At 39.1% G+C, this 21550-nt stretch overlaps 1 protein-coding gene and 1 non-coding gene across 14 annotated transcripts in view; one reads left to right on the forward strand and one right to left on the reverse strand.

Annotated features, from left to right (window-relative positions):
* Positions 1-21550, reverse strand: part of Erc1 (ELKS/RAB6-interacting/CAST family member 1) — a 301008-nt gene that overhangs the window by 237487 nt on the left and 41971 nt on the right. For all 13 annotated transcript variants that reach the window (XM_031383184.1, XM_031383186.1, XM_031383181.1 and 10 more), the window contains one exon: positions 2381-2797. In XM_031383184.1, coding sequence (XP_031239044.1) covers positions 2381-2797 — 417 coding nt within the window. The remainder of the gene's footprint in view (positions 1-2380; positions 2798-21550) is intronic.
* Positions 19148-19251, forward strand: LOC116100085. The gene has a single exon (XR_004122450.1). It is a non-coding gene; the product is annotated as a U6 spliceosomal RNA (small nuclear RNA).

The following is a 21550-nucleotide window of genomic DNA, read 5'->3' on the forward strand; positions in this document are numbered from 1 at the left end:
CGCATGTACATGACCTCTGCTACCGCATGTACATGACCACTGCTACCGCATGTACATGACCTCTGCTAGCGCATGTACATGATCACTGCTACTGCATGTACATGCAACAGTACACACTGAAATGTCATTGCAGAACTGGTGTAAGCTAAGTCTTGAAGGAAGAAAAAGAAATATTTCCAAAGCCACTGTGTGTCTACTTGCCTTCAAGTAATTTTAAGTAGCATGATTATATTTCTTATAAGACAATATGCTACAAATGGCAGCCTTGAACTGTTTGGTGGTACATTCACAAGGAAATATATTTTCTTATATCATATACAAAATGTATTTATATGACTTGTTTTTTTTAAAATCAGTCTAAAACTCCCACAGGGTTTTTTCCCAGTATTTTTGAGCTCAATATATTCCTAATTGTTCAAGCCTATATGTGTGTGTGTGTATATGTATATGCACACATATATGTGTATATACACATATACATATACACATATACATATACATATACACATATACATACACACACATATATGTATATGTACACACACATATATATATTATAAATTGTGATTTCTCATATCCTTTAGCTATTTGGCATTTATTAGTTCCTAAACTACTAGGGTAGGCTGAAATGTTCAGAATCAGCAAAAACTTAATGTTCCTAAAGCAGGAAATAATTGGAAAAGAAACATCACCAAGTTTGTATTTGTTTCAATATACACCTGGAATTTTACTTTTGAAGAACTGCACAGTTTTTTTAAAAAAAAATAGGGTTTCTCTGTGTAGCCCTGACTATCATAGAGCTCACTATGTCAACCAGACTGGCCTCCAACTCACAGAGCCTCAGCCCCCTCAGCCTCCTCAGCCTCCTCAGCCTCCTCAGCCTCCTCCGCCCCCTCTGCTTCCCAAATGCAGGGATTAAAAGCATGTACCACCACACTCAGCAGCTTCATAGTTTTGTGTTCGTGCTAGTTTCTTGGGTGTTTTTATGTGTTTGTCTGAGACAGTCTCTCACTATGTGGACCAAGTTGGCTTACAATTCACACAGATTTGCCTGCCTCTTTCTCCCAAGTGCGAGGATTAAAGCCACGTTCTATCATGCTCAGTTGAATATGTTTGTTTCTTTTTCATTTTCTTCTTCCCAAATGATGTCAAAAAAGGATTATTCAGACTCATCCTAACAGTTGAAGGATCCCCCACTCCCCCTACCAAAATGTGAAAATTAGCTGGTTAGAGTGGCGCATCCCTATAATCCTAGGGAAGCTAAAAAGAATTTTATAACTAACCAGAAGCACTGGCTAGTTTTATGTCAATTTGATACAGTCTAAGGTCATTTTGGAAAAGGGAGCCTCAATTTAAAAAATCCAACACAGCTCCAGACTGGCCTATGGGCAAGTCTATAGTATATTTTCTTAACTAGTGACAGATGGGAGAAAACCCAGTGCATTGTGGGTGATGCCATCCCTGAGAAGTTGGTCTAATGATATACAGGAAAGCAGGCTGAGCAAGTAGAAGGAACAAGAAAGTAAGCAGCACCCCTGCATGGCCTCTGCATCAACTCCTGCCTCCAGGTTCCTGCCCCAGTTGAGTTCATCACTTGAGGGTTGACGTTCCTCAGTGATGGAGTGTGATTTAAACTGCAAGTAAAATAAACCTTTTTCTCTTCAAGTTGCTTTTGGTCACAGTGTTTTATAACTGCAATAGAAACTCTAAGAAATCAGACATATAAAATGTATTATAGCTTTTAAACTAGCTCAAAGTAACATGAATTCTTCCTTAATGTCCTTTTAAAATGTCATTGTCTCAGAAAGTGAGGTCTAATCACATAGGCCAGCTTGAGTCTTTCATATAAAATCAAGTGTCTCTCTCTACATAACTCCTGGCTACACTCCATGATTTTTAACACATTATCTTTCACAACAAGGCAAATGTTTCCAGGGAAACCAGAAGAGACATTCATTACTGCTTGAGCTTTGCCGGTACGGGTGAGCTGAGGTAACTGTTTACAGCTTTTTACTAGTATTTTTAATTAAGCACTAGTTAGCTGTTACCCTGGCTGTGGTTTTTCTGTTCTGTCTCTACAAACAAATAGAGGCAAGTAACAACCTGAAACAATCCTGCATCCCTTCAGTAACTCGGGAACCCCTTAAGAATCACATGTAGGGTAACAGAGGTAAGGATGTTATTGAGTAACATATGCCAGGTGATGTCACTCTGTTCAAGAGAAGAAAAAAAAAATCAAAAAGGAAATCACTGAAGTGCTGAAACACAAGAGACGAAATTCCTATCCAGCAGCACAGCAGAGCACATAAATTTATCTAGGGCAAGATTCTGACTAGTAAGAGAAAAAAGACAATTAGGAACTGAAAAGGTAGTCACTCACCTCTCTCAACATATTATTCTCTTTTTCCTTCTGCTCCAAAAGACTCTCTAGGTGGTGGACATGCATCTCTGCCTCTGCCAGCCGTCTCGTCCTCTCATGGTCTTCCTCTGTAGCTTTGGCAGAAAGTCCTTTGCTCTGTAGCATCTCCAGGAGCTTCTTAATGGACTCATCCCGAGCATTGAGGGTTTGCTTCTGAGTCTCAATCCTCAGCTCCATTTCCTCCAGGGTCTTCCGCAGAAGAAACAGCTCTTTGGCTTGCCTCTCGTGCTCAGCATGCAGCCTCTGGAAGTTCTCCTCTGTGAGCTCCGCCACACAAGGCTCCCCAGTCCTACTGCTGCTATCTTGCTGAAACAGCTGATTCAAGTCTCTCTGAATCCGCAGCTCATCCTGAAGAGCCTGGATTGTCATCTGCATGTGCTGAGAACAACACAAAAAGAAAAACCAAAATCAGCTTTCCCCCTCAATTAGCAAAGACAGAGCAGCTTGCAAGCGCCTAAAAATAGCTGTAAGGATTCTCAGAAATATCCCCAGAAATAAAGATTCATCTTATTCTCTTTTAATTCAAGTTTTAAAACTATGGTAATAATCTGTAATTGTCAGTAACTTAATTTGTGCTTATTCCCCCAACCCAGGAAAAGAAGTATGGCAGCCCTTTACTTTCATAAGCCACAAAATCTAGACGTCTCAAAAGTGAATGGAAGATATCTTAAAGGGGGTGGGAGGACTCTATATCAGCAGGAATAAAAAACAAAATTAATTCCAAAACACAAAAGTCCATTGAAAAACAAAATGACTTTTAATTATTATAAACATCAATTAGCAAGTACTAGTATTTAGTGAGTGGTCATACATAACCTTTTAACTACAATTTAGCCTTCACATACATACATACACACACACATACATGAATGCACACACACAGCAAAACCAGGTATAATAGCATATGCCTATAATGTCATTTTAAAGAGTGAGGTAGTAGCATCTCAAGTTTTTAGCTAAACAGCTTTCCATAATTCCTTTTCCCAATCCCTGGCAAAGTAACATTATATTCTTTGATTCTGTGAATGGTACTCTTCTATACATCTGGCCTGTGAACCAATCATTTCAATTTTATTGACAAGTGAAGGTTATGTTAACAGTCAACTCCAAATGGTCTTGGAACACCAAGGAGACAAAACATCAGCACCCCAGTGAAGGATTATGTTTATGAGGTTAACTGAGGAGAAAAGACCCAAAACTAGAAGTGAATAGCACCATTCCCTGGACTTGACTTCTAGACTCCACAAAAAGAAGGCATCTCTCTCTGCTGTCCAACTGTGGGGACAGCCTGAGCAGCTGTTTCAAGCTCCCGCTGCTGCCTCACCTCACCTCCCCACAATCTAGTACACCTCAAACTGGAAGACAAAAGAACCCTCCTCCTTTTTGTAAGTTGCTACTGTTGGGTATTGGGTATTGTCTTAGTCAGGGTTTCTATTCCTGCACAATCATCATGACCAAGAAGCAAGCTGGGGAGGAAAGGGTTTATTTGGCTTACATCCACATTGCTGTTAGCACAAAGGAAGTCAGGACTGGAACTCAAGCAGGTCAGGAAGTAGGAGCTGATGCAGAGGCCATGGAGGGATGTTCCTTACTGGCTTGCCTCCCCTGGCTTGCTCAGCCTGCTCTCTTATAGAACCAAAGACTTCCAGCCCAGGGATGGCACCACCCACAAGGGGCCCTACCCCCTTGATCACTAATTGAGAAAATGCCCCACAGCTGGATCTCATGGAGGCACTTCCCCAACTGAAACTCCCTTCTCTGTGATAACTCCAGCCTGTGTCAAGTTGACACACAAAACCAACCAGTACACACAGCAACAGAAAAGAAACTAAGATGTGAGTAATCCATTAGGGAGGTGATTCTTCATGCAATATTATTAGCAAGATAAACATTCACTTTCTGTGTGTGCCACACATCTTTCTAATTATGTCATTTTGCACTTAACACTACTAATGCTTTGTCAAGGTCACATGAAACTAGCCAGCACATATATCTTGTAAAGTACTAACTATATTTGTATTAGAAAGGAAAAAATAAACACATACTTGGAGATCAAAATAGTAACAATTGTAGCTTTTATAGAGAAAAGCACAAATTTTTCTGGAAAGTAAAACAATGTCATATTAATAACTGAACACAACTTGTCAATAACTTCAATAACAAACATAAAACAAAATATGTCTTTTTTTTAAAGATTTATTTATTATTATATACAGCTAAGTACACTGTAGTTGTCTTCAGACACACCAGAATAGAGTATCAGATCTCATTATGGATGGTTGTGAGCCACCATTTGGTTGCTGGGAATTGAACTCGGGACCTCTGGAAGAGCAATCAGTGCTCTTAGCCGTTGAGCCATCTCTCCAGCCCCAAAATATATCTTTTGATTCAGAGCATAAAGGTACTTGCTGTGCAAGCAAGAGGACTGAGTTCAAATCCCTAGCAGCCGTATACAAGGTGGACATGGCAGCACATACCTGTAACCCCAGGAGTGAGATGGGAAGGGAGACAATACGAAGTAGATCCTAGGAGATAACAGGCCAACACACCAGCTCAATGACAGTCCCTGTCTTGGGCCAATATGGCACAAAGTGATAAAGGAAGATATCCAAAAGCCTGCTATGGCCTCAACATATGTGTGCAAGGGCATGTGTCCAAAGTTGACACACAAAGCCTGCTATGGCCTCAACTTATGTATACAATTGCATGTGTCCAAAGTTGACACACAAAACCAGCCAGTACATCTATCAACATAATTCACTATATAAACAAACTCAAAGAAAAACCCATATGATCATTTCATTAGATGCTGAGAAAGCATTTGGCAAAATCCAACATCCCTTTATGATAAAAGTCTTGGAAAGATCAGGAATTTAAGGCCCATACTTAAACATAGTAAAGGCAATATACAGCAAAAAAGTAGCCAACATCAAACCAAATGGAAAGAAACTTGAAGCAATCTCACTAAAATCAGGGACTAGACAAGGCTGCCCACTCTCTCCCTACCTATTCAATATTGTACTTGAAATCCTAGCCAGAGCAATTAGACAACAAAAGGAGATCAAAGGGATACACACTGGAAAGGAAGAAGTCAAATTATCACTATCGCTGATCATATGATAGTATACTTAAGTGACCCCAAAAATTCCACCAGAGAGCTCCTAAACCTGATAAACAACTTCAACAAAGTAGCTGGATATAAAATTAACTCGAGTAAATCTGTGGCCTTCCTCTATACAAAGAATAAACAGGCTGAGAAAGAAATTAGGGAAACAACACCCTTCACAATAGTTACAAATAATATAAAATACCTCGGTTTAACTCTAACTAAGTAAGTAAAAGATCTGTTTGATAAGAACTTCAAGTCTCTGAAGAAGGAAATTGAAGAAGATCTAAAGATCTCCTATGCTCGTGGATTGGCAGAATTAATATAATAAAAATGGCCATCTTGCCAAAGGCAATCTACAGATTCAATGCAATCCCCATCAAAATTCCAACTCAATTCTTCACAGACTTAGAAAGAGCAATCTGCAGATTCATCTGGAACAACAAAAGACCCAGGATAGCCCAAACTATTCTCAACAATAAAGGAGCCTCTGGTGGAATCATCATCCCAGACCTTAAGCTGTACTACAAAGGAACTGTGATAAAAACTGCATGGTATTGGTACAGCGACCAGCAGGTAGAATAATGGAATAGAATTAAAGACCCAGAAATGAAACCACAAACCTATGGCCACTTGATCTTTGAAAAAGGAGCTAAAACCATTCAGTGGGTAAAACACAACATTTTCAACAAATGGTGCTGGCTCAACTGGCGGTTTGCATGTAGAAGAAGGCTAATTGATACATTCGTATCTCTTTGTACAAAGCTCAAGTCCAAGTGGATCACGGTCCTCCACATAAAACCAGATACACTCAAACTAATAGAAAAGAAAGTGGGGAAGAGCCTAGAGCTCACAGGCACAGGGAAAATTTTCCTGAACAGAACACCAATAGCTTATGCTCTAAGATCACGTATCGACAAATGAGACTTCATAAAATTGCAAAGCTTCTGTAAGGCAAAAGAAACTGTCAATAGGACAAAATGGCAACCAACAAATTGGGAAAAGATCTTTACCAATCCTATATCTGATAGAGGGCTAATATCCAATATATACGAAGAGCACATGCAATTGTATACTCACACACATACAACACAAACATACATACGCACAACACACACACAAGATATATCTAAAACTCTTTTCCACATGTTTCATAAAAAAAATCTACATAGTTCTTTAAGTAGATAAAAGAATTCATTAAAATAATTAAGAAAACTTTGTTATTTAGCACTGAAGGAAAACAAAGAAAAACTGTTTTAAAAGTTAGCTTGTCAGCGGGGCAGTGGTGGTGCACACCTTTAATCCCAGCACTTGGGAGGCAGAGACAGGCGGATTTCTGAGTTTGAGGCCAGCCTGGTCTACAGAGTGAGTCCAGGACAGCCAGGGCTATACAGAAAAACCCTGTCTCGACAAACAAAAACAAAAAAAGTTAGCTTGTCAAAAGTAGACATACTTGGTGGGAGTTTTTCTTCCAATCAATAAGTGATTAATAAAAACCATAAACTTACAATAATTAATCTAATACTATGAAAACAATTCAACAAGCCTACGATTAGAACAAACCTTAAAACAGATATGCACTTAAGTAACTAAAAGGAAGGGAAAGAGGAGAGAGGGAGGGAAAAGAGAAAGGAGAGGGAAAAGGAGGGAAAGAGGAGAAAGGACATCAAGACATACAAAAGAAACAGAGCAATTCATTCAATAAAGTAGATGTCTGTGGTACTGGGGTCTATTTTTTTCTCAAGGATTCAAAACTGAGGAGGCTGAATCAAAGTGATTGGGGGGGCGGGGGAAGGAGGACCACTGAAGCCACACCCATGCATACAGGAGCATGTGCTCCCTGACCCCTGCAGTGTCTTATGTACAAAACCCAGAGCCTTGTACATGCTAGGCAAACACTCCACAGCTGAGATACACCGTAGCCCAACCCCTTTTGTTTTGTTTTGTAAACACTTTAAGAAAGCAAAAACTGTATTTTAGACATGCTATTTATAACTTCTAAATACAAAGTAGGTAATAAAACAACTTAGAAGAATTGTTTTCATAACTTTTTTCTCATGACAAACTAAAAGTCATATAGATGTTAAACTTTTAAAGAATACAAAACGTATATAATAAATTCTGACTCTCTAATTCCTTTAGTTCATCTTTGTCAAATACATTTAACTTTTTAACAATTATCTGTTATAGAAAATATAGAGATGCAAAATACACTAACCAGATAGCATAACAGTTTTACATAAGAAAATATTAATATCAACAATAGAAGGTAGCTAAAAGTATAGCATCATGGCATGTCTGTGTGTGCATGTTGATGTCCACAGAAGCCAGGAAGATTGGCCCCCCTGGAGCTAGAGTTACAGAGAGCTATGAACCACTAACCTGTGTGCAATACATTCTTAACCAATAAGCAATCTCGCCAGCTCCCTGTTATTGTTTTGTTTTATTAATATTAAAGAATGCACTCCCTGAGAAGGCAACTCGGTGGCAGAACACCTGCTTAGCATACCTAATGCCCTGCTGGATCCCTCCCATTACAAAATATTTTTGTATATGTGTGTGTGTTTGTGTGCATGCACACACATGCTCTCATACATATATACACACATCTGCATCATAGAAATATTAAACTTTTTCTATATTCTATGCATATATTACTTTACAAGGAGAAAATATGTTCTACACCTTACTGTATTATCGATTTGGTAAATGGAGAAGCAACACTACTAAATACAACAGCTGCTTCCTGAAGATGACACAATTGTGCTTACAAAACAAAGAAAACTAGATACAGCGTTCTTCTAACAAGCAAAGATCAATATCCTTCCCACTTGTCGAAGGACACACCCTTCTGAAGACTTCAAAATCAATTCCTCAGTAATCAAGCTGCTCTCTGGTCAGGACACACTCATTACAACTAGGTGAGCATTCCCAAAGCTAAATGTGTCTCCTGTTGCTAGTGTTAGCCAGTAAGCAAGGCTGTCATTTCCTCACACTGGACTTTGAATTGTTTTCAGCTAAAACTTTCCAGAACAAGCTGAGAGCACTCTTGTCTATCACTTTAATCTTTTAAACATGTGCTTCATGACCGTACACTGAACAAGCTCAGGAATGTACCCCTAACTGAACTTATGTAGAAATGAGACAGCACCTATATGAATATTTATAGACTAGAAGAATAAAATCATGTGCTTCCTTTGCTGGAGGAGGGCCCTTCTCTGAAAATAACTCCCCAGTTCCGCTGGCCTGCTGCAGGTAATAAATCTTTCTCCATTCTTTTATGTCTTAACTGCTTATTTTGGCTTTGCCTTCACCAAGATGTGAGCCTACTATGCTAAGTTACATTAGAACACTAAGAAAGTTGCTGACCACTGAAACATATACTGATATGGAACATTTAAAAAGCTATTAAGTAATAGTTTTGATTGCTCTTGTATGTAAAATCATCCTGCTTTAAAAACTGCTTTCCACTGAGCACTTGGGAAGCAGAGGCAGGCAGATTTCTGAGTGTGAGGCCAGGGCAGCCAGGGCTATACAGAGAAACCCTGTCTCGAAAACCCCCCCCAAAAAAAAAACCAAAAAAAAAAAAAACCAAAAAAACCAAAAACCTGCTTTCCTATTCTGTCTCAAGGATAAACAAATTCAAAGTCAGCACAGGGCAAAACTTAGCCAATAACCTGAAATCAATAAATAAAAGCTCCATTAGGCAATATTAATGTTTTCATTTAAGCTCCACGCGGACATAACAACAAGGACTCTGCAAAGTCATCTTACATCCTAACAAAGCATCAGTTGGGGCTTACGTCTGTCACTGAGGAACTGTTTGACATTTGGAGCAAGATTATAATAGGATCTTTGAAATCAAAATGTCAAACTGACATACCAGCTATGGCAATTACTCTAAAAACCAGTGACTAAGATAAAAATACAACAAAAGAGGCACACTCCAAAAGAAACAATCGGTTTTGCTCTCAAATTTGTTTCTGTAATAACATTAGTTCATGCATAACTACAGTAAAGAGAAAACTTACTAAACCAGAATTCTGTGGATTCCTAAGCAATTTTTCCAGACCAAGGATCTACAAAGAGCAGAGGTAATATTACTACCACCTTCAGCAAGTAAAGAAACGCCACTGGCTTGGCAGCTTCACAAAAACAAGAACACTTAAGCAAAGCATGGTATGACACCTGTATTCCCAGCTCTGGGAAGGGAGAGGTAGGAAGATCACTGCAAGGTTAGAGGTAGTCTAAACTATAGAGTTTCAGGAGCCAGGGCTATACAGGGAAACCCTGTCTTAAAACAAAACAAATAAAAGAGGAAAAAATTATCAAAAATACTATCATCCTTCCCTAGAGAAGATTAAAACTGCATACTATGTCCAGGACTACCACTCCCTCTTCGGGAACTTCAAGACACACCTGTCTCTGCCCCATCTCACTATCTCAGTACAGCAGACACTTGTACTCGTTTTTCCTATGCATTTTCAGTATCTGCAGGAGCAGCCACAATGACCTGGGACTGTCTAACCAATCTTCTAAAGCAATGTTTTTTTATTAGTGTCTGGTTATAAAGTTATATATTGAGAGTATCATCTGCCATATTCCTAGCTTTGCAAAACTAAAATTTTATAGAAACTGATAGCTTCTATGTAATTGAAAAAAACACTTATATTATAAACTACTACCTTTTAAACTTACCTATTATAAGACGTGTTGCAGTAACAATTTAGTAACTGAGTCACCTTTTTTCAGTAAAGCAAAATAAAACTTAAAATAATTCAGTACATCGCCCATAAAGGATAGAAGGCGTTAATATCACAAAGCATGTTTTTTTATCTGGGTTCAATTCAAAAGTATTTAGTTTATACCCCAATTACAGCATACATCCCAAGAGCTTCTCTTCCAAGTTAAAAAAAAAAAAAAAAAAAAAAAACTTTTATTTTAAAGAAGCTTCCCATTTAAATTATTATTTTTATTTGTTTGTTTTTATTGTTGTTTCCAGACAGGGTTTCTCTGTGTAGCCTTAGCTGCTATGGACTCACTCTGTAGTCTGGTCTTGAACTCTGAGATCTACCTGCCTCTGCCTCCAAAGTGCTGAGATTAAAAGCATGTGCCACCACCATCTGGCCCCATTTTAGTTATTTTATATAACTATTTTTTAAAGTGTGATTACAGAGTCTTTCAAGTAAACAATATCATCTAGATGCCTCCAGTTCTAGCACTCAAGAGGCAGAGACAGGAGGATCACTGTGAGTTCTAATCCAAGCTGAATTACATGGTAAGATTCTGTCTCAGAAACAAACAAAAAATATCCAAGTTCCAATACATTAAGGTTGCAATATTTGCTTTGTCCTATTTTTTAGAAAGAGGTCTCAAGTATTCCAGGCTGACTTCTAACTCACTACATAGCTGAAGTTGAACTTAAACTTAAGATCAGGGACAGAAATAGATGGCTCAGCAGTTAAAAGCACATGTTGCTCTTGAAGAAGACATAGGTCTAGTTTCCACTACCACGTGGTGGCTTACAACCATCCCTAATTACAGTTCCAGGAGATGTGACAACTGGTTTCTACTGCATATAGTACATATACATAAGCACACGTAAAATAATTCAAACACGTAAATCAAATACTAAAAACCAGCACATCCACTCTGAGTCCTGCTTTCCCGCTGTAAGAGTGAGAACTCCCACATTCCTACATAGCCTTGTAGCACAGCACAGGAGGTGATGTAGATACCAGTTAAGCAAAAGCATACAAGACGAGTAGAGACCTAGGTGACGTGAAGAAAGAGGCTCTGTCTTCTTTAGCCAGGACATATGCTGCAGAGGGATGGGGCTAGAGGACATTCCAATCACTCTGGGCTCACAGTGGTGCACGTTTCTTATTAGTATTACAGAAGCTACCCTGAAGCCAAGTGGTCCAGCCCTACCGGCAATTTTTTGGACCACTAAATATCTATTTCATAGACCCTCTCCTATTATTCTGGAAAGAGGAATAGATTTGTTCTTCCTAGTTCCAGACTGAAATCAAATCTTATATATCAAGTATTACACAAAAGCAGGCTACTTCAAACATTTCTTAATGATGAAAAGTTTCCACAAAAACCAATTATTTTTAAACAGAACAGTCAATCAATGTAAACTTAATACTTGTACTACATGATTTGTAAGGGGTACTGTGAAGGAATATGAAAAAGAGATTCTATAAGGTTCCTCCCACCTATTACATTTATAAATTCTAAACAGTATTATAGCTCACTCAATAGCATCAAATATTTATTGAATTCCAAGTGACTATTTCTGTATTTTATCTTGTAATAACATATAAATGCACAGATTTAATCTTAGTCTTCATTATGTTTTTATTTGATTATGTGACAAATCCACATTCATTATATGAAGAAAAAGTATTAGCAAAATAATTTTAATCAATAATCCTATACTGAGAAAACACACTCAAATAGATCTTTCTGAGTTTCTGAATCAATATTAACTTTACAAGAGAGACCACAGTGAAAAGACAATAACAAGGAACTGGTACTTACTACACATAATCCCCAATTCTAAATGCTCCATGAATCTTATTTAATCCTCACATCCTCTTCATGATTGAATATTATCTTCATAGTACAGATCAGAGATCTCGCTACACTCAATGGATCAATATCTCTAAGCTTACTGAATCCACGGTCTATGCTTTAAAACAATGCTATAATTAAGTTATACAACTTCCAATACAAGCACGTGTGTGCACACACACTACATGTTCCCTCTAATGTATAATGAACATCTTCCTATTTCATACCCCCACTTCTCTGCCTCCAACTTTCATTAAGTTCTCAGCTACTGCTCTAGCATCATGCCTGCTTGGTAGTCAGTAAATACCAATACTGTGGATACTTTTCAGATACACCAATTTTATATACTTATATATAAAACTTGAAATTCAAGGATATCTTTAACATTAAATACTTTATTTATATATAAAAAAAACCTTGTACCTATATAAGAAAACAGCTTCATCTTATAAGTAGCTCCACTACCGAAGTACCCAGGTGAAAATACTCTAGAATTTGACTGCGCCAAAAACTCTTTGTCTATAAACCACATAATATGCTTACTCCATGTTAGTTATTCTAAACTCTTTAAGTGCATATCTGTTCTCTCTTTCTCCTTGCTTTCCTTTTTTCAAATCCCTCAAAACACCAAGCAAGCTGGTTGGCATTTATGTGTGGCACTTAATCCATACTTGCTGACACACTGATTAGACAATAGTATGCTGAAACAGCCACAGATATAGGAATGATTGCAGTTAGATCTCTTCCTTCTTTCCACTGAGAAACCACATACATAATCACATCACATTTCTAGAACAGGCTACAATAGACCATGAGAAAGACAGTTCACACTTTGTGTAACTGCTGAATTATATATTCTCTAAGGTTAAATAAATGTATTTGCTAGCCAAATAGTCAAAGTAAATTAAAAAAAAAAAGCATCCAACTGAAACATAAAAATTGGTAGTAAAAGACCAGTGAGTATTGAGTTTTAAAAGGGAAGCCTCCAAGGAGCCCTGTATGATAGCACACTGTATCCCTGCACGCAGGAAGGCTGCTCCAGAGGCTAGCCTGTAAAGGACAGGGAGGGGGTAGTAGTTTGAATGAGACTCTTTCCCCACAGGCTAAGAGGTTTGAATACTTAGTCCTCAGCTGGTAGAACTGGAAGGACTAGGAAGTTGTAGCCTTGTTGGAGGAGGTATGTCACTGGAGGTGCCTTTGAGGCTTCAAAAGACTCAAGCCATTCCCAGTGTTTGTCTCTGTCTCTCTCGCTCCCTCCTTCCCTCTCTTCTCCACACCCCCACTTCTGTGCCTCCAACTTTCAGATCAAGATGTAAGTTATCAGCTACTGCTCTAGTGGCATGCCTGCTTGCCTGCTGCAATGTTTCCTGAAAAGATGGTCATGGACTCTAAGCCTGCCCAGTAAGCTCCAAATTAAATGCTTTGTAAGTTCTCTTGGTCATGATCTTTCTCCATAGCAACAGAAAAGACAGAAGAAAAAAGAATAAGAGAGCAGGTATGGTGACACAAGCTTTTAATCCCAACACTCAGGAGGCAGAGGCTGGTAGATCTCCAAGACAACTAGGGCTACATAGAGATATCCTATCTCAAATAATAAGTAAATAAAATTAAATTTAATAACAGAAGCGTCTAATTGCTCTAGCTAGAACTTCCAGTACTATATTGAATAGATAGGGAAAAAGTGAGCAGCCTTATCTTGCCCCTGATTTTAGTGAGATTGATTCTAGTTTTTTTCCATTTAATTTGTTGTTGGCTGTTGGTTTACTATATACTACTTTATGTTTAGGCATGTGCCACGAGTTCCTGATCTCTTCAAGACTTTTAACATGAAGGGATGTTGTATTTTGTGGAAAGCTTTTTCAGCATCTAATGAGATAATCGTATGACTTTTTTCTTGAGTATGTTTATATAGTGGATTACATTGATGGATTTTCATGTACTAAACCATCCCTGCATCACCGGAATGAAGCCTACTTGATCTTGGTGAATGATGGTTTTGATGTGTTCTTGGATTCCGTTTACAAGAATTTTATCGAGAATTTTTGCATCAATATTCATAAGTGAAATTGGCCTGAAATTCTCTTTCTTTGTTGGGTTTTTGTATAGTTTACATATTAAAGTAACTGTGGCTTCACAGGATGAAATAGGTAGTGTTCCTTCTGTTTCTGTTTTGTAGAATCGTTTGAGGAGTATTGGTATTAGCATTTCTTTGAAGGTCTGGTAGAATTCTGAACTAAAACCATCTGGCCCTGGGCTTTTTTTGGTTGGGAGGTTTTTAATGACTATTTCTAGTTCCTTGGGGGCTATGGGACTGTTTAAATCGTTTACCTGATCTTGAGTTAACTTTGGTAAATGGCATCTGTCTAGAAAATCATCCATTTCGTCTAGATTTTCCAGTTTTGTTGAGTAGAGGCTTTTGTAGTAAGCTCTGATGATTTTTTTAATTTCCTCAGTTTCTGTTGTTATAACTCTTTTCATTTCTGATTTTGTTAATTTGGATACTGTCTCTGTGCCCTCTAGTTAGTTAAGCTAAGGTTTTATTTTTCTTATTGGTTTTCTCAAAGAACTGGCTCTTGGTTTTGTTGGCACATATATAGCAGAGGGCTGCCTAGTCTGGCCTCAGTGGGAGAAGATGCACTAAGGCCCCAGAGAAGGGAGATGCTTAGGGGGAGGGGAGCACCTTTTCAAGGCAATGGGGAGGAGGAATGGGATGAGGAACTATGAGAGGGAGAAGGGAAGAGGGGCAACAGCTGAAATGTAAATAAATAAAATAAATTTTAAATAAATAATGTAAATTGTAAACGAGGAAAAAAGAGGCAAGGCAGTGGTGGCAGCAGCAACAGTAACAATCACTCATTGGTCCAACTTGAAAGTCTGGCAAATCTTCATGTATTCAGTGTTGTAACAGATCAAATATAAAATTCAATACTATACATCACAGGTTCAATTACTATAATTAAGTCTCTGTGATATTAAATTTCTGTCATGGCTGGGCATGGTAGTATACACCTGTATCCCAGCATTCAGAAGCTTAGGCAAGAAGACTGTAGTAGAAGGTCACCCTAAACCACACAAGACTATCTCCACCACCCCACCAAAAAATCTCAGTACAATTACGTCTATGCATTCTGTGCCCTGAACAAACATTGCAATACACTATAAATTTCTGATTATGTGAAATTCATATTTTAAAAACCTGTTTCGCAATACATATGCCACTAAAAATACTTAGTATAGAATGTCAACTGAAAATATACACTAAATGTCCTGCAAGAAGGCTCAGTGCGTAAAGACACCTGCTCCCAAGCTGGCAACCTGAGCTCAATCCCCAGGCCCGCACCATGGTGGGAGCTGCCCTCCACTCTCCACACTCAAGCTACAAGTGTAAAAACACTTCTTAAAATACATGCTGGAGCTGCAGACACAGTGCTACACTCAGAGACGAGACTGGTCCTGCCTAGAACCAAACTGAGTCAGTTCCCAGCACCCAAGCCGGGGGGCTCCCAACCACCTGTACATCCAGCTCCAGAGGGATCTGGCACCTCTGGCCACCACAGGCACCTGCACTCATGTGCACATACCTACATACAGACACACATACAAATAATTAAAAGCAAAATATTCTTAAAGTATATTCTTAAAAGAATAAAATTTAGTTTTACTCGGTGTGACTAAGATGTTTAATTTTATGAAGCTACAATTTTTCTGATAAATGAACACTTGGCATAAGGAGCCACCTTTTGTGACCACTTCCTGCTATAATGCCAGTACCCAGTACATCCGAATTAGAGTTCCTCTGAGGCCAATGAGTGGGCAGAGCAACTAGAGCCAAAAAAAAAAAAAAAACCAGCAGAGGAGGAAGGAGCATGAGGAAGCCATCTGTCACAAGAACTGTAGCATGCCACCTCAACCTAGGCAATCAAGTTTTAGGTTTCAATTGTACTTGTGTGTTGTAAAGGCCAATAGTTTTCAAATTTATTAATGTTAAATTATGAATGGAATGAACAGTTTTGAACAATTTTTGGACTGGCCAGAGGAAAACCAACAACAATGTAACCCTAACTATTGAAAAGAGCAATTCCTAGAAGCAAAAAGTAGGAGAGGGAGAGAAAGGATGGAGGAGGGAGTGAACATTCAGAATTGAGCATGATGACTCAACCTGCAATGTAAAGTGTGAGGCCTAAAAACATAATAAATAAATAAATAAATCTTTTAAAAAATCAGAAATCTGCCAACACTAACAAATTCAATTGTTTCTCATTGGTTTTCTATATATATTGTGTTTCAAGCCTGTAAGTAAGTTCTAAAGTTTTCAAAATTGTTCAATAAATCAACTTCCCAAAGAAGTAGGTAAAAACTGAAGCCACAAATCAAAACTCCAATGTTACTCACCACTATCTCAATAGCCCCACCTTCTTTTACCACCTAAATCCTTCCTTAGGTTTTCAACTTTAAAAAGGTAAAAATCAAACGTTAAAATGAACGTTAATTGCTACTGCTCTATCTGGTTTTGTTCTCTGAGACAGGGTCTTGTTATGTGTGCCTCGCTAGCGGCTGAGCTCTCACTATGAAGCCCAGATTAGCCTAGTACCTGCAACAGTCTTCTTTCCAAGTCCCTTACCCCTGCCCTGACTCCCATCACTTTTAAATCTCAAACTACAGTACACTTTAATATAGAAAAAGGCAGAAGCACTAGATTTCTCTTTCAGGCTGGCCAGATGGCTCAGTGGGTAAGAGCACTGACTGCTCTTCCGAAGGTCCTGAGTTCGGATCCCAGCAACCACATGGTGGCTCACAACCACCGGTAATGAGATCTGACGCCCACTCCTGGTGTGTCTGAAGACAGCTACAGTATATTACACTGGAGTGAGTGGAGCCAGAGCGAGTGGGGCCGGAGCGAGCGGGCTGTCCTGAGTTCAGTTCCCAGCAGCCACATGATGGTTCATGGCCATCTGTACAGCTATAGTATACTCACACAGATAAAAACAAATAAATCTAAAAAAAAAAAAAAAAAAGCAAAATCATTAGACTTCTCTTTCTTTTTTATGTGTATTAACATGTTGCCTACATGTATGAATATGCTCCACATGTGTGCTTGGTGCCCATGGTGGTCAGAAGAGGGTGCTGGAAACCCTAGATCTGGAGTTAGGAATAGTGAGCCACTACATGGGTGCTGAGAACTGAACCGAGGTCCTTTGGAAGAGTAGCAAGTGCTCTTAGCCACTGAAACATTATGGTGATTTGAACATGCTTGGCCGAGGGAACAGCACTATTAAGGGGTGTGGCCTTGTTGGAGGAAGTGTGCCACTTAGAGGGTGGGGAGGTGAAGACTGTGGGAGCCAGTATTCTCTTGTCTGCCTTCAGATGAACATATAGAACTCTTAGCTCCTCCTGCACCAAGCCTGCCTGAACACTGCCATGGCCCCTCCTTGATGATAATGGACTGAACCTCTGAACCTGTAAGCCAACCCCAATTAAATGTTGCCATTGTAAGAGTTGCCTTGGTCATGGTGTCTGTTCACAGCAGTAAAACCCTGAGATAGAAATCATCTCTCCAGCCTCCCATAGACTTCTACTATTTATTTAAGTCAGCAATGTATATGGTACCTACAATGTAAGAGAGTTGCCTTTAAAAACATTGTCAAAGCCAGGCACAACAGCATGCATGTGCAATCCCAGTATTCTAAAAATTGAAGCAGGAAGATTTCAATTTCAAAGACCATTCTGGCTCATCTTGGACTGAGATGCCAAAAACCAAAATAAAAATAGTTTTTAAAAACATTTTTGTAAAATACGAATCACTATGTTTCTAATTTATTTGTAAACATTCTTTCATTCAAGCAGTTTTTGAAATCTGTTCCCTAAAAGTTCCTTCTCCTAAAAGACTTATTTTCTCAAAGAAAAAAAGGTGGACTAGTAAGATGGCTGGGTGAATGGGAATGTTTGGTGCCAAGCTCAGTGCATGATCCCAAGAACCCATGATAAAAAAGAATTGGCTCCTAAGTTGTCTTCTGACTTCCAAACAAGGACCATGGCACACACAGACACACACGCCACAAATTAAATCAGTCAGTAGACCAGTAAATAATTAAAGATGTAACCCCCTAGGACGAACAACAATATGAACTAACTAGTACCCTCAGAGCTCCTAAGAACTCAACCAACAACAACCAAGGAGTATACATGGTAGGACTGATTGTTCTGGCAGCATGTGTATAGTAGAGGATTGCAAAATCAATCATCAATGGGAGGAGAGGTCCTTGGTCCTGTGAAGGGTCTGTGCCCCATTTATAGGGGAATGCCAGGGCCAGTAAGTGGGAGAGGGTGAGGTAGCAAGCATGGGGAGGGGGGAGCCAACAGGGGCTTGTTCTTGTTGTTTTTGTTTGTTTGTTTGTTTGTTTGTTCCTGGGAGGGGAAACTGGGAAAAGAAAAATCATATGACATGTAAATAAAGAAAGTATCTAATAAAAAAAGGAAATTAAATTATAGCAAAATAAAGTCCATCTCCAGCAAAAAAATAATAATAATTAAAGGTATAAAAAGAAAAGGAAAGAAAAAGGAAAATAGAGATTTATTTGACTAGTTCCATCTAAATATCCAGTTACTGGTAACCTAATTTTGTCCTTCAGACTTAGCAGACAAAGCATACCTATTCTATGAAAACAAAAATTTTTAATTAAAAAGAGTCATGTTAAAAATTTTATTTTCAGCCGGGCGGTGGTGGCGCACGCCTTTAATCCCAGCACTTGGGAGGCAGAGGCATTTCTGAGTTCAAGGTCAGCCTGGTCTACAGAGTGAGTTCCAGGACAGCCAGGGCTATAAGAGAAAACCTGTCTCGAAAAAAAAAAAACAACAACAAAAAAATTATTTTCTGGTTACTTTTGAATGTATTTCAATACATATTTTTAGTTTAAGATAATGACTTGAGAGATATAAACATAATCATAAAACAAAGATGTTAATTTATGAGGAGGAATACAAATTACCTTCTGTTGCAAGCTATTTGACCCGAGATTAAGTTATTTACTTTTAAAAAACAACAAGTGCTTGCTTCGGCAGCACATATACTAAAATTAGAACGATACAGAGATTAGCATGGCCCCTGCACAAGGATGACACGCAAATTCATGAAGCAGTCCATATTTAAAAAAAAAAAAACAAAAACAAAAAACACCACCACCAACAACAAAAACCTGTTTCTAGTTGTGGCTCCAAACACAGCACACACCCTTTAATCCCTCTGGCTGGAATACAGACACACCCTTAGCACATGCCTTTAATCCCAAACAATGAAGTTAAGTTAGTTTGTAGAAGGAAGCATCCAAGTTTGAAAGTGATGTCTGATTGAGTGGCAGACAAAGATATGACAGAATAGGATATGCCCAACTCTCCTGAGACAGAGGAAAGAGAAGCTTCTTAAGAGACAGCAGTGCCGAGAAAGGAGGAAGGAGGCAGTTTTACAGAGACAGGTTGAAGAGAGAATGAGCCAGAGAATGAAAGGGAGCCAGAAGATTAGAACAGATTGCCAGAATTAGTTGAGACCAAGCAGAGCAATTCAGGAGAAGAGAGAGAGAGAGAGAGAGAGAGAGAGAGAGAGAGAGAGAGAGAGCAAGAGAGAGAGAAAAAAAGGAGGAAGAGGAGGAAGAGGAAGAAGGGGAGGAGGAGGAAGGGAGGGAGAGAGGGAAGGAGGGAGAAGCCAGCAGAAAGAATGGAAACTCTCTCATCTCCCAGGTCTCTGGTGCATTCTGGAGGGTACCCCCAGACTCAAAGGGAGGGACCTCAGATGAAATGCCCAACAGTAGGGAGAGAGAATTTATAGAGCCCACCTCCAGTAGGAAGACAGAGCATCAAATGAGGGAAGGGGGGACTATCCCACAGTCACAACTCTGACCCAAAATCGTTCCTATCCGAAAGAACTACAGGGATGGAAATGAAGAGGAGCCTGAGGAAAAGAAGGTCCAGCGACAGGTCCAAAATAGGATCCAGCTCAAGGGGAGGTCCCTAGGCCTGACAATTACTGAGGCTATAGAGTGCTCACAAAAAGGAACCTAGCATGACTGCACTTCCAGAAGACCCAACAAGCAGCTGAAAGAGTAGGATGCAGATATTTGCACCCAACCAATGGGCAGAAGCTACTGACTCCTGTTGTTGAATCAGGGAAGGCTGAAAGAAGCTGAGAAGGGTGACCCTGTAGGAGGACCAGCAGTCTCAACTGGACCACCAACACAGGCAGCATACAGCAGCTGATATGAGGCTCCCAACACACATACATCAGAGGACCTCCAAGTCCGTGTTCATTCAGAGATGATGCACCTAACCTTCAAGAGACTGGAGGCCCCAGGAAGTTTGGAGGTCAGGTGGGGTGGGGGGTGGGGACATCACGTAGAGACGGGGTGGGGAGGAGATATGGGATGTAGACCAGTTAGAGGATGGGCAGGAGGGAGAGGGGAGAGAGGGGATAAAACATGGTGTATAAAAAAATAAATTTAAAAAAATAAAGTAAAATAAAATAAAATTGAAAAAAATGAATGTTGAATTCAAGTCTTCTGTGGTAACTGTAAGCAATTATAATATAAAGATTCCTTCTCCTTTCTAAAACAGTCAGTGTGGAAGGAAGACCGTACCGAACTGTGGCAGCACACAGCTAGTTCTGGACTAAAACATTTGGCAGTGCCACCTCGGACAGCACACTATCTCTTAGCCTCAGATGCCACCAAAGGGATCTAGTATCTTGTGAGGTCTCCACAGGTACCAACAGACATGTGGTGTACATATATACATGCAATTAATACACCCATACACAAAAACACAAACAAAATTAATAAATCTAAAACATTAAAATAATTATTGAAAAAACTTGTTTTTAAAAAGTATCATTAAATGCAAGACTACCTTAAAAGTCAGTTTACAGTTACAATTTATATATAATAACTTAACAATAGACACTATCTACACCTCCTGCAGAGCACAAGAACCAGAGCCTACTTCTTTCTGAGCACTATAGCATGTCCATAACTCACGCTCTATAAAGGTCACAGGCGCTCTTCATCAAAGACTCCAGCAGCTTCCTGTGCAAGAACAGACAACTCAGAAATAAGCACAACTGCTCCAATAAAGTTTTTAAAACATTCAACTTTCATGCAATCTTCATGTCACAAATTTGATTTTTCAGTCAATTAAATGTGAAACCAATTCTTAGTTTGCAGGAAGTACAAATCATCCCGCCCAGGGGGGCGGCACTGAGTATAATCTGATGACCTCCTATTACATATCAATGCTTCTCAAAGTTAGCCCACAACCAAATTCCTACCAAGCCCTCAGAAAACTGTCATTGTAATTTTTAGTTAAATGTATTTAGTGTGTGTGAGAAAGAAAGAGAAAGGGGAAAGGAGGCAGAGAGAGAGAGAGAGAGAGAAGAGAGAGGAAAGAAAAGAGGGGGGGAGGGG

Source organism: Mastomys coucha, unplaced genomic scaffold, assembly GCF_008632895.1.
Source record: "Mastomys coucha isolate ucsf_1 unplaced genomic scaffold, UCSF_Mcou_1 pScaffold20, whole genome shotgun sequence".
Taxonomy (NCBI): domain Eukaryota; kingdom Metazoa; phylum Chordata; class Mammalia; order Rodentia; family Muridae; genus Mastomys; species Mastomys coucha.